Source organism: Pyricularia grisea (assembly GCF_004355905.1).
Source record: "Pyricularia grisea strain NI907 chromosome Unknown Pyricularia_grisea_NI907_Scaffold_1, whole genome shotgun sequence".
Lineage (NCBI taxonomy): Eukaryota > Fungi > Ascomycota > Sordariomycetes > Magnaporthales > Pyriculariaceae > Pyricularia > Pyricularia grisea.
This window is the reverse complement of record NW_022156716.1, coordinates 2,121,776-2,133,459: the sequence shown is the minus strand read 5'-3', so window position 1 is coordinate 2,133,459 and position 11,684 is coordinate 2,121,776. Positions and strand designations below refer to the sequence as shown.

Below are 11,684 nucleotides of genomic sequence, written 5' to 3'. Positions count from 1 at the left end.
TTCCTGTTGGTTTGTTTGTTTTAAAGTTTTGTAATATTTTATTCGTCATGGCTGTGACGCTCTGGAGTATCATTATGCCATTTTGTTTTGGTTACGACGGCGATATTCTCTGTTTTTGGCGTACGGTTTGTTGGGATGTTTCCATGTTTTATTCTTGTACATACTTTGACTTGTGCTATTCTAGTCTAGGACTAGTTCTAGCTTTTCTTGGCTTTCATTCGATACCACTATAGTTTTCAAAGGAAACCGGGGAGGAGTCCTCGCATTTGTATGCTTGCAACTTTTGCATGAACAGCATTGACAAGATTTGGTGACAATTGTGGAGTGGATGGACCCTTGAAAGCACATATTCAAAGACTCACTCGACGGTGATATTTGGTATATACAGGGCATTATATACAACCCGACTTCAAGCCAGGATTGGTTAGATTGAAAGGTTTTAAAAAAAAAAAAGAAAGTCTCAACAGGCACGCTCAACAACACAATATGCAAATCTTTTTTGCGAGCTCAACTCAAGCAATCTTCCAAAGAAAAACAGCAAGCCAACCCTCTAGCTGACAAAGGACAGCGCACGCTTTTTGGTCTCACCAAAATCGATGTATCCCACGTGAACAGCAGGCTTGTTGGGATAAGCTGGAGCGGGCGCCGGTGCAGCAGGGGCAGGAGCAGGCGCGGCAGGGGCGGCCGGTGCCGGAACCGGAGCCGTTGCGTTGGAGCCAGGAGCCGGGGCGGCAGGTGCGGGTGCGGGGGCGGCGGGCGCAGCAGGCTGAGCCGCGGCTTTGGCCTTGTCGAGGATGAACTTGACTGCGGCGTCGCCGTACCTCTGCACATAGAGGACGTGAACGTCAAGGCTCTTGCCGCTGTCGCAGAACAGGTCGTCTTCGTCGCAGTAGGACACCATGCGGCTGGCCATGTCGCCACAGCCGGCAACGTTCTTACGGGGGAAGACCTATTTTTTTTGAGGGATGCGGTTTCGTCAGTGTCTTTGAGCTGAGTGGAGGAGGACACGTGAATGTAGGTATGTTTTTTGGTAAACTTACACCGTTCTTTGTCGAGTTGCCTTGGTTGAACGAGGCTCCCTTGACGCGCGATGGATCGCCCATCAGGACGATGGCGACGACTGTTTGTTTTTTTGTGTCAGCAACTGCAGTCTATCATACCAAAAAAACAGAACGAATAACATACCTTTGCTAGAAAACTCCGGCACCAAAGCCTGAGTCTCGGCGAAGGGGGTAGACTCGCTCGTGCCGCAGATGGCATCGGCCGAGACCTGCGCGCCCTGCGAGTATCCCATGATGGCGATCTTTGACTGAGGGCAGCGGGTGGCGTAGTCGATGATTGCGTTCAACATTGCCTCGGTGCCGTTCTGCTCCGACGTCGTGTAGTTGTTGAGCGTGGCCGGGTAGACGAGCGGCTCAAAGTCGGACCCGGGCAGCGCCGCCACCACGTCCTTGGCAACCTTGCCGATGAAGCCCGCTCCCGGGGCCTCGAGGCTGCCGCGCGCCGCGATCATGTGCAGGCTCGTCGCGCAGTCTCCCCGCTCCGGGGCCGCTGGCGGAGACTGCGCCGTCGTCAGGCCCAGGAGGATGCAACATGCTGCTGCTGTTGCCTGGCGGAATGTCCAAGTTGATGGCATTTTGTTTTTGGTTTGGGTCTTGGTTTTCTTGTGTTTATGTAATGTTGATTGCTTGTCTTGTTTATTTATTCGGTTGGTCTATTTGGTTCCTGTTTGATGATGTCCAAATTATACTGATGAGTGCCTTTCTACAGGGGTTTTCTAACGACAGCAGCAGTGCATCCTTTTTATAAGAAATATATCCATGTCGGAACATCAGTCCCGGCCGAGGTTGTCGTGATGTATGGATAGGTTGTGCTCTACTTTCGCAAAGACAGGATGCGGGGGGTCGAGAGTTGGGTTCTCGTGGACGGCGTTTTGGCTCGAAACAGAAATCATTGCGACCCAAAGCTCTTTGCACCAAATTACTCGTTTCACTGTTTTTTTCCCCTTCCATAGACTTTGCAGACAGCTACCTGGGACGTAAAAAAAAAAAAAAAAAGGAGAACTCCCCCGCGTCCAACCCCAATAACCGATGAACGAGCCCGAGCACCTGGGTGACAGGGGCGTTTCACCAAACAGCCACCCTCATCAAGAGAAACCGTCCGATTTGGGCAAGTCAACCGTGGGAATTCGAAAAAGGTCTGTTAGGTTTAGGTATTAAAGCTATGTCGGGTAGGTCTGTCTATCTAGGCTGAATTCGAAAATGGCCCAGGGGGGCCCCTTGCTTAGGTTTGCTGCACGCCTATTTCGACGTCCTGCGGAATGGGGAGCTCCCGGCTTATTTAGCCTCCGTCTGTTCTTTTTTGGTTCCAACTGTTATGTACATATTTCCTTGCGTGCAGATCTACTAAATATAAAAGGGATCCGGTCTCAGAACGATAGCGTCATGCCGATCTTTTGCCCCCTCTCCCTCTATTCTTCATCTGATGATATGATGCTTGTACCATGCAATCTCTGCACGCGACAAAAACTATAAGCAGATCTTGGGCTTGTTTTGGAGAGTCGTGGGAAGATTACGCTACTCGTTAGAGTTTCTGTTAGTTTCCTTGCGACGTGGTGGATCCTTTTTCGTTCTTTAGTTTTGTTTCTCTGGGTTCTCTACATGGTGTTAATTAACTAACAACATCGGCTATCACACTTCTGGCACAACGTATATCAAACTTGTTCTGTTCGTCCCGAATATGAACAATGTTTCCCAAGTCTTAAAAGCTCGGCGGATCTATAGCAAGGGCAAATAATGGACGAGATAAGCCCAGATAGGTTGGACATGCCCGTTTTGAGCTTAGAATATGTCATATGAGTGACTATCTTTCTGGATCACCGAAAAAAACTCGGCTTGACCTGGACAAGGAAAGATTGTTGTGCAGCGGCTGTACAACAGCCTTGACTTCAGGATTCTCCGTTTGCCTCGGACGACAGCACTGCTGGTTACAACAAAGATATTATTGCAGAATATACGTCTCTGCTTCGTGTTCGCTTGATATGATGGCAAAATGTATTTGTCTTCTATAGCCGGGCTGGCCGGTGCTCGGCCCTCCGACAGAAGAGCCTGCATAAGGGGTAAAACATCATAGTGCCATGTAGTCAAAATCTGCAACTGTTCCAGGGTTCATCTGAACGTCTCATTCCGTTTACGTTGAACAATAAAAAGGTAGACGTCTGAAATACAAGAGGACGATGGCACTAACTAACGTGGCCATGATCCAACTATGGTACTGGAGACTTGCCCTAGGCAAGACGGTCCATGCCCTTTTCATGCTGGAAGCCATGTCTCGTTGATATGAGCAGTTCTTTTTTTTGTAAATTTAGAACATGCAGAAATGAAAACAGCGTCAGATTCCAGTTTATGCAACTGGTCGCCCGAAAATATCCTCTTATCATCTTTTCCCTCCGACCTGTTCTGGCCGAGGATGCGTCTAGAGTAACACTTTGGAATTCTACCGAGGAGCCTGGTCAGTGTCGAGGCTGGTCACAATGACAAGCGTGAGCACCCTAAAATCGGTAGGCCCCTGAAGAGTTTGGTTTTGGATGAAAGGTTTCCATGTATTCTTCAGTTGAGGTTCATAGCTAAGTTGCGAGATTGGATGCGAGCCCACTTTGAGAATAGAAACGGAAGCTTACAAAATTGACTGCTCCATCAGTTTGGTCTAGGTGACGAAGAGACGTTAGAATCAACCACCTCGGTGGTGTACCATCCGGTCAGTATGCGCAGGCCATGATAAATCAAGACTCTTGAGCTTGCTCAGAAAGCAGCTATCATACGCGTTGATGGGTAATATCTGTTTCATAGTGGCATTGAACCAGGATCCAGAGGCAAAATTGGACAAAAATATTATGTATGCAAAACGTAGTTCAGTCTTGTCTATATGGGAGTGGTGCGCGACCGATACTCTGTGTTCATCGCCAAAGAAAAAGTACGCATCTGAAGAAAAAAAAATCTCTAAACATAAGATTTCTTGGGAGCACTTGCGATCTGCTGTCTTGGGAATTCTTGAATGTAGAAAGTATTCTTTGAGATGGTCATGAAGAAAATGCGGACCAGGTGACATACGTAGAATGTCAGAACATCGAGAGAACCCAATACCACAATGAAATAGGCGTGCTTGCCATAGTACGGCATCGTAAGGAAAGAAAGACAACGCATGACGTCTATCCATGAGGCGTCAAATCTCCAGCCCCAAGTTAGCTGCATATGCAGCGACGATGGGGCGGACGGCAGATCGCTCTATGTTGTCATAAATAGGAATTCGAAACGCTACTCGAGATCGGGAACCCTACCCTCGACCTCGCTAATGGCCGCCAGGTTATTCTCGCTCACCCTGAGTGGCTTGACAGTCTCCACCACACCCTCGCCTTGACTTGCCAGGAGCTCGGTGCTTGCGCCGCTAGCTAGCAATGCTACACACTCCACGACATCTTCAGGCTCAAGCAGATGCCACCTCGCAATCGTGACCTTTGTGCTGGGTCCGACAGTTGTGCTGAAGACATGGTCCGTCTTGAGCTCGGGCTCGGTAGCACCATCAGCCGTGACAGATAGGGTGTTGAGGGATCGGAACATGTCCTCATCAGTGAAGTCGTCACCCATGCAGAGAACAAACTCGAGCTTGTTCTTGCCCGCAGCAACAAGCTCGGCATTGTAGTCGAGAACCAGCCTTTTGGCGATCGCACCCTTGTTGATAAAGGTTGGGCGCACCTCGAGGTTCATCTTGCCAGGCATAACCTCGACCTCCCACTTTCGTGCCACCGTAGCCTCCAGTTCCTTGTGGCATTCCCGTGCCAGGCGCTGGGCGAGGTCCTGATCAACAACTGGGCGGTAGTGCCATGTGACAGCACATCGCTTGCGTTCGATGAATGGGCCTATAATTATTCAGGATCAGCAAAACAAGCATTCGTTGCGAATGGAGGCTCCTCCTCTTGGCATTAACATACCTTCAACCTTGTCGGTAAACTTCTGGAAGACAGCAATAACCTCCTCTTGCCAGCCCATATCGAACTTATCGGCGAGGTTCTCCCACTCATCGCTACCTGGCCTCTTCATAAAGCTACCATGCTCAGCACTGAAGCCCAAATTCTGAATATGGCCGAGGTGCGCGGACAAGAAGTCCTGGTCCCTGCCGCTGATGACCCAAACAGCATTTCGATCGTCGGCCGCCAGAGCCTTGATGGTTTGGAGGAGGCGCTCGGTGGGAACTGCAGCGCTCGGCTCGCGCACAATCGGCGTGAGGGTACCATCATAGTCAAACATGAACAACCTCTTGCCGGCAGCTCGATACGACCTGAGGAGGGCAGATCGATCCAGCAGCGGCGTCTTGACCGGGTTCTGACCGGATCCCAAGACTTGTATCAGCTTGGCAACAACTCCGCCAATCCATTCGTGTACCGTCTTGGTCGTGACGTGCTCGTAGAGCTTAGTCTGCATCTCCTGGCGTTTATGGGGCGGCATCGTCAATGCCCTGTTGATCTCATCTGCTACAGCGCTAAAATCCCAAGGGTTGATGTGAATTGCGTCGGTTAGACTTCCAGCCGTGCCCGAAAACTCAGAGAGAATCAATGGGCCGTGTGAGTCTCGTTGGCAAACTACGTATTCCATCGATGTTGTGTTCATGCCGTCTCTCACACTCGTGATAAGTCCGATGTCGGCGCCTCGAAGCAGCGCGAAGTACTCGTCCTGTCCGATATATTGTGAAAAGTGGCGGACCGGCTCGAACCCGAGACCACCATACATTCCGTTGATCTTGAGCACAAGCTCGTTCACCAGGGTGCTGACCTTGGACTCTTCCTTCTCTTCCTCGATGCTAGTAGGGCTTGTCACCTGGATGAGCACAACCTTGTCACGCCATTCAGGGTAGTTCTCGAGAAAGCGCTCGAATGCCTTCAGCTTTTGTGCGACACCACGGACCGAGTCCAGACGGTCACGTCCAACAATGAGCTTCCTACCCTGAATGGTTTGTGTCTGCAGCTGTTGTACCAGCTTGTTCACCGACTCGGACCAAGCCAGCTGCTCCACCTTCTTGGCGTCAATGCCAATGGGGAAAACGCCAACTTCGACACGTGATCCGTAAACATTGACGCCCCTGGCGTCGGACTTGTAGCCCAGAATTCGGGTGCAGCAGCTGCTAAAGTGACGTGAATAGCTGTAACTCTGGAAGCCGATCATGTTGGATCCCAGCACACCCTCGAGGACTTCCTTGCGCCTAGGCAGGCAGCGGAAGAACTCGCTGGAGGGGAACGGAGAGTGAAGGAAGAAGGCAATGTAGATGTGCGGGGCCCGTTGCCGGAGCATGCTAGGCAGCAGCATCAGGTAGAAGTCGTGAATGATAACAATATCACCTGGCTTGTAGTTCTCGATGATTTTGTTGGCGAACTTCTGGTTCATCCTGTAGTAGTCTGCCCACTGCACCCGCTCCTTGCGACCATCATTTGGCTCATGCTGCTTGTAGTGGAACAGGTTGTAGAGCTCGTGCTCCGCAAACCGCCTCCATCTTGCCTGATCTTTGAGCGTGATGCCTTCCTCAGTTGCCTCGTTGCTATCGGACAGCCAAACGGCCGAAGTCTTGATCTTTGCGCTATGTGATAGCTGGCTCTCAAGGCGCATCTGGTCCTCGCGAGGAATCCACAAACCCTCAGCGTGGGAAGGTGCTGGCGCTGGTGCTTCACCATTGACGGGTATCGGTTTCGAGAGAGAGTTCAGCGCCGGGAGGTTTGTCGTCGTCGCGGGAGGGGTAGCAGGCGGCGAGGGCAAATCGCTAGGCGGTTCGATTTCGCCAGTCCAGGCAACTACGGTGTGGTTCCATGGGGTGTTGTCGGAGGAGAGGTGGGATAGAGAGTCGAAAAGGGCTGATTGACCTCGGCGTGGGTTGAGGACCTGCGGAGATGTTTGAAAAAGCGTCAGCAGAGTGAGCACAGAAAAGATATAGGCCCTGAAGCTGTGAGTAGCGCAGAATGGAAGAATCAAGTAGAAATGGTCTGCTTACCCAGTCGGCGCCCTTCCTGTACTCCAAAGAGTAGGGGATGTTGAAAGTGGCCGAGATGATGTTGCCGCTGAGCGAGAGGTCAGGGTTCATGGCCCGGATATTCGTGAGCGACTCCTTCCTGCCTCCCAGCCTGAATTGATTTATCCTCTTGAGAACCTCGGGATCGGGGGCGCTAGAATCGGCAGACGGACCCAGGCCATCGTCCTCGAGGCCCTTGCCGACGGGAGTTGTCATCATGTTCTGGCCACGTCGACCGAAGTAACCCGGCCCTCCTCCCGACTCGTCGTTGTCAAACTCGAAATCGCGGTACGCGGCAGTGGTAATACCAGGAGTTACAGGCACTTCCTCTTGCAAACCGGACGGTGGCAGCTCTGGCGATAACGAAGTTGCGTCGCCTAGTTTCAAAGCTCTTTTGGCTTTGTTGTCCGTGCCATGACTGCTATTGGTACCGCCGTTGCCCGCTTGGTGGGGTTGCTGAGTCTGGGCTCCTAGATCGGACGGCGCCGACGCTGCATCCTGCGACATGGTGGGCAGCGAGTCAAGCACAGGCTGACAGCACCAGTGGGGATTTGATAATACCTGCTTTATGCTAAGTACCTCCCCAGCCTAGTATTCGGCACAGTTAAAGCTAAACTTGTTTTAGCGGGCACAAATGACGATGCTGTCAAAGTACGAGACGTAAACGGGCCAAGCAGTTTGTTTGGTGTTGGAAGCAATCAAAGGATTACCACAGGTAGAGCTTTGAGAAAATGGGTGCGAACGAAAAGGCGGTCGACGGAGAATAATTTTGTCGAGACAGTGACCAGCAGTACGTTAGACAAGGGCAACACGGGAAGGAAGCCGGGAAGACACGAGCATGCGTGCTGGCGGTCACCTAGTCGCCTTTTTACGTTCGAGGTTGGGAATCGGAGGAGGAGCTCGCGCAAAGGTGATGAGGTCAGAATTACAGGGATTCCATTGGCCCTTCCTTGCGGTTGCGGCGGAGACAAGCACACAAACAATACGGCGAAATGACACCTAAAAACGGGTGCGGGAACAAAAGTAGCGCTTCAGAAGATAGCACAAAGCCTTCCGAGTGGCGCCAACCTGGTGCATAACCCCCCCACTTGGAGACTTTCTCCAGAGTACAGAAGTGTACCTAATTATGTATTGCATGTTACTTGCACGCACTCCGCGTCCGTCCACATGCATCTCTTACTCACCATGAATGAATGGCCTCCACTATTCGCAGGAACTTTTGCTCCCGCCCGCTCCAGTTTTGTGCTACACTATACCCGGCAAGCATGCACTTACTTGCGGTGCAATAAAGAGAAGTAGCGCGGGTCTTCTGCGGCTGTCTAGACTGGACGATCAGGTCGCATTGCATCAAGCGAGTGACGCGCGCCCACCAACGTGCATGGTTGCTGAACGGTAATGGGTCGGGATTGTTATTTGGGTTGTTCGTTCGGGTACTCAGTCATCTTCTGCCCCTGCGCTCAAACAGGAAGCAACCCCTTCGGATCCCTGGTTTTGATCCCAAGGGTGAGCTGAACCCTGAGGCTCAAGAGTGATCAAAGCTCTTTTGGTGAGTTTTATTGAGCTTCTTGCTTCACAGCTTGGCCATATATCTTTGTTGGGGATTTATTGAACCAAAAACAACGGAAGTTCATGGTTTTGACGAGATTATCGTATTAGGTACAGCTAAAACATACAGCAAGTCTGTGGTGGACTAAATTAGCCCGGCATGTGCTCGAGGTGGGGTTATCCTTGTCGAGCATCGCTCACTTTCGCTCCCACTGGGTCCAGTCTCTTGTTATGGGATGGCACAGGTACAACATCGCCCGCTACGGTAGGTAGGTACTCTGCAAGCGAAGGTACACACACACACACACACACAGTGCAGTGCAAGGAACTATGAGGTTTTTTTTTCAAGAAAATACTGCTCACTTAATAGACAGACATGTCGTCCAATCGATTTACAACCACATCACTGACATATGGACTAACGGTAAAGAGGGAACTTAACTGTAACTACAAGAAAATATTCCGTAATGCAATCCTCAACACAAAATATGCCCCGCATAATTGAACATGTGCAACGATGGAGGGGTTAAATCACAATCCCTGTTATTGATGTAATACCCCTGAGCTTAGCCCCAGAGCAGTGGGTCGTGAAAGGAATGCACACGCTACACTGCATTTTGGCTGCCCATGAGCTGTCCTGTTGCAAAAGTGCAGAGGAGCGGTGAATAACATCGACACATTTTCTGAATTTAAAAATGGATGCAAACACGGCGCATTTGTTATCAGACACGAACCCCCTATAATCAAACAAATGCCTCTAATCCGCGCCTAGGATCTTATGCGAATCTCGTCGCACTTTCTGGCTGTAATCGGTACGATTGAGCATATCAGCCTGAAATTGTCTGACGGCTATCAGGCGCGAGGTTCCGTGTCAACTAAATGTCTCTGGATGCATCCATCAATTCTCATTATTGTTGTTATTATTTTTTTCTCCCGACCGCCTTGCAGTTGCAGGGAGCTACTTGCATACTGTACCACGTACGGATACTCCGTACGATGGGAGAGGCTTGCACGCAGAAGTATAAAAAACACAGAGTATTATAGTCGCAAAAGCAAGGAAACCTTGGTGGTTCGACGTGGAAAAGTATGTTTATGGATACCCGATACAGCGTGCCTCAAGGACCACGGGCAGGCAACGTGATGCCGGCGGCAACTTTAGGCTGACTGCCTCCGACCATAGGAATACCTACATAGGTAAGTAAGGTACCTACCTAATTACAGAGTATACTGCTATGCTAGGCTGGCAAGGCTGGGGAATGCGCTTTTGCTTAGTGAAGCCCTCCAATATCCATCTTTCTTACCTACCATGTGTGACTACAGTAGATTTGTGTGTTTCAATCAAAGAGTCTTGGTCATCAGCAGTTACCACCAAGTGTAACCAAACAAGTCAAAATCACGGCTCGTCGTCTCGATAATCATTACGAGACGCCTGAATATAGATAGAAAATAGTAAAGATCATCTTTCTCCAAGACTAACCGTAGATCAGGGAAAACCGAATACCAATCGGCAGTTCATCATGAGCTCATGATCAACCTCAAAACGCTCTGTATTTATACTGGAAATTTTGTGAGCGTCGCATTTTCGATGCTGACTGCATATAAAACACAGGGGTCCGCCTCGCCATCACAATCCTACCCGCCTCAGCTACGGTACGGTAGTCTAGGCAGCCATTTTAGATTTAAACATATGTTTCTCGCCCTCGAACTTCACATCATGAGTTTCCCAGGATCTTCACCGCATAACAGGCCACCGGCCCCCTGAACCATCACCATGAAGCTACCACAGACCGCGGCATCGCTGCTCATCCGCAGCCTGATCATCTCCCTGGCTTGGATATCCACCACGACCGCCCACCACGTGATAACATACCCCGGCACGCGCGGCAACAACCTCGTGGTGAACGAGACGTTCCCCTTTGGCATGCAGTGGACGTACCCTTGCGGCGGCCTGGCCCCGACCACGAACAGATCCTTCTACCCGCTGACCGGAGGCGCCTTTGCGGCCCAGCCCGGCTGGTTCCGCGGCCACTCCGAGTCGCTGTGGTACATCAACCTCTGCGTCGGCGAGGAGCCGCGCAACTGCTCCCAGCCCATCACGTCAGTCTTTCGCATCCGCGGGCCCGCCGGCGACAACCCTTTCCCGGGGACCTTTTGTATTCCACACCTGCCGCTGCCCGAAGGGTTGGGGCTCAAGGCTGGCGACAAGGCGTCCATCCAGGCCGTCCAGACCCATATCCATGGTGCGCCGGCGTATTCTGTAGGCCGAAAAGTTTTCTTTTTTTTATCGTTCTTCGTGGGAATAAAGGGGAAAGAAAAACAGAGGCGTCAGGAGAGGAAGTTACATAAAAGAAAGATGACTAACCCAATGACCTTCCCGCGACGCAGTGCGCCGACGTCGAGTTTACGGATGACAGCTCAAAGGTGCCCCCTGTGACCGTATCTAACTGCTTCAACTCGACGAACTTGGTTGTGGAACAAGTCCGGATCGTCAGCGGCGACTCTTCCCCCACCGCCGTGCCTGCAGCTGAGCAATCGAGTCCGCCATCAAGTTCTGGAGAGAAACGCAGCGTTTCCAGGCTTTCGGGTCTGTTGGGTCTCGCAGCCTTGCTTTGAGGATAACTCTTTTTTTTTTTTTTAAAAAAAAAAAAAACTCTTTCCCCCCCTTCACTGAACATGCGTCTTCTAGGACTCTGGCTTTGAGACTGCCAGAAACATACCTGTTTGGTTTTGATCATGGCGAAGCTGTTGATTGTACGAAAACAATGGAGAAAAGCCGTGGTATAAAATGCATATTCTTTTCGCGAAAACGAAACTCAAAGCTTCCGTTGGTGTCAAAATTCAAGTTCAGGGATATCACATTATGACACTACACCGTAAAATGGCCAGCTGTTTGCTCCTCGCAACCCTGCTCATTTGGAAGCTTTCTACCGAATCTTCCCTCGGCCACCTGCTTCCTTAATACTTGCGACTGGGACCAGAATAAAAAGGTTTCCTGGTATGAAATCACTAGGCCAGGAGAAACATAAAAAGGCTTAGCCGGATATTCTCAACACTGCAAAAGCTGCATGTTGAAAAAAAGTGAATGTTCT

The 11,684-nt window shown here is 50.7% G+C and overlaps 5 protein-coding genes across 5 annotated transcripts; 2 read left to right on the top strand and 3 right to left on the bottom strand.

Annotated features, from left to right (window-relative positions):
- Positions 1-47: 47 nt before the first annotated feature.
- Positions 48-1,315, top strand: PgNI_00603 (uncharacterized protein; the record flags this gene model as incomplete). The annotated part of the gene is made up of 4 exons (XM_031120681.1): positions 48-125; positions 357-423; positions 468-975; positions 1,195-1,315. 4 exons carry the CDS (start codon positions 48-50, stop codon positions 1,307-1,309), a joined length of 768 nt encoding a protein of 255 aa, XP_030985992.1. The 3' UTR covers positions 1,310-1,315.
- PgNI_00602 (uncharacterized protein) lies at positions 551-1,636 on the bottom strand (the record flags this gene model as incomplete). Its single annotated transcript, XM_031120680.1, has 3 exons — positions 551-949; positions 1,041-1,120; positions 1,186-1,636. The coding sequence occupies 3 exons, from the start codon at positions 1,634-1,636 to the stop codon at positions 551-553; spliced, it is 930 nt and encodes a 309-aa protein (XP_030986721.1).
- Positions 1,637-3,877: 2,241 nt separating this feature from the next.
- On the bottom strand, positions 3,878-7,894 carry PgNI_00601 (uncharacterized protein). The gene is made up of 3 exons (XM_031120679.1): positions 7,033-7,894; positions 4,988-6,923; positions 3,878-4,915 (listed from the first exon to the last, which is right to left on the bottom strand). The coding sequence occupies exons 1-3, from the start codon at positions 7,555-7,557 to the stop codon at positions 4,314-4,316; spliced, it is 3,063 nt and encodes a 1,020-aa protein (XP_030986720.1). The 5' UTR covers positions 7,558-7,894; the 3' UTR covers positions 3,878-4,313.
- Positions 7,895-10,267: 2,373 nt separating this feature from the next.
- Positions 10,268-11,244, top strand: PgNI_00600 (uncharacterized protein). The gene is made up of 2 exons (XM_031120678.1): positions 10,268-10,852; positions 10,981-11,244. Exons 1-2 carry the CDS (start codon positions 10,367-10,369, stop codon positions 11,206-11,208), a joined length of 714 nt encoding a protein of 237 aa, XP_030985991.1. The 5' UTR covers positions 10,268-10,366; the 3' UTR covers positions 11,209-11,244.
- On the bottom strand, positions 10,570-11,330 carry PgNI_00599 (uncharacterized protein; the record flags this gene model as incomplete). Its single annotated transcript, XM_031120677.1, has 3 exons — positions 10,570-10,850; positions 10,958-11,216; positions 11,313-11,330. The coding sequence occupies 3 exons, from the start codon at positions 11,328-11,330 to the stop codon at positions 10,570-10,572; spliced, it is 558 nt and encodes a 185-aa protein (XP_030987355.1).
- Positions 11,331-11,684: the final 354 nt, after the last annotated feature.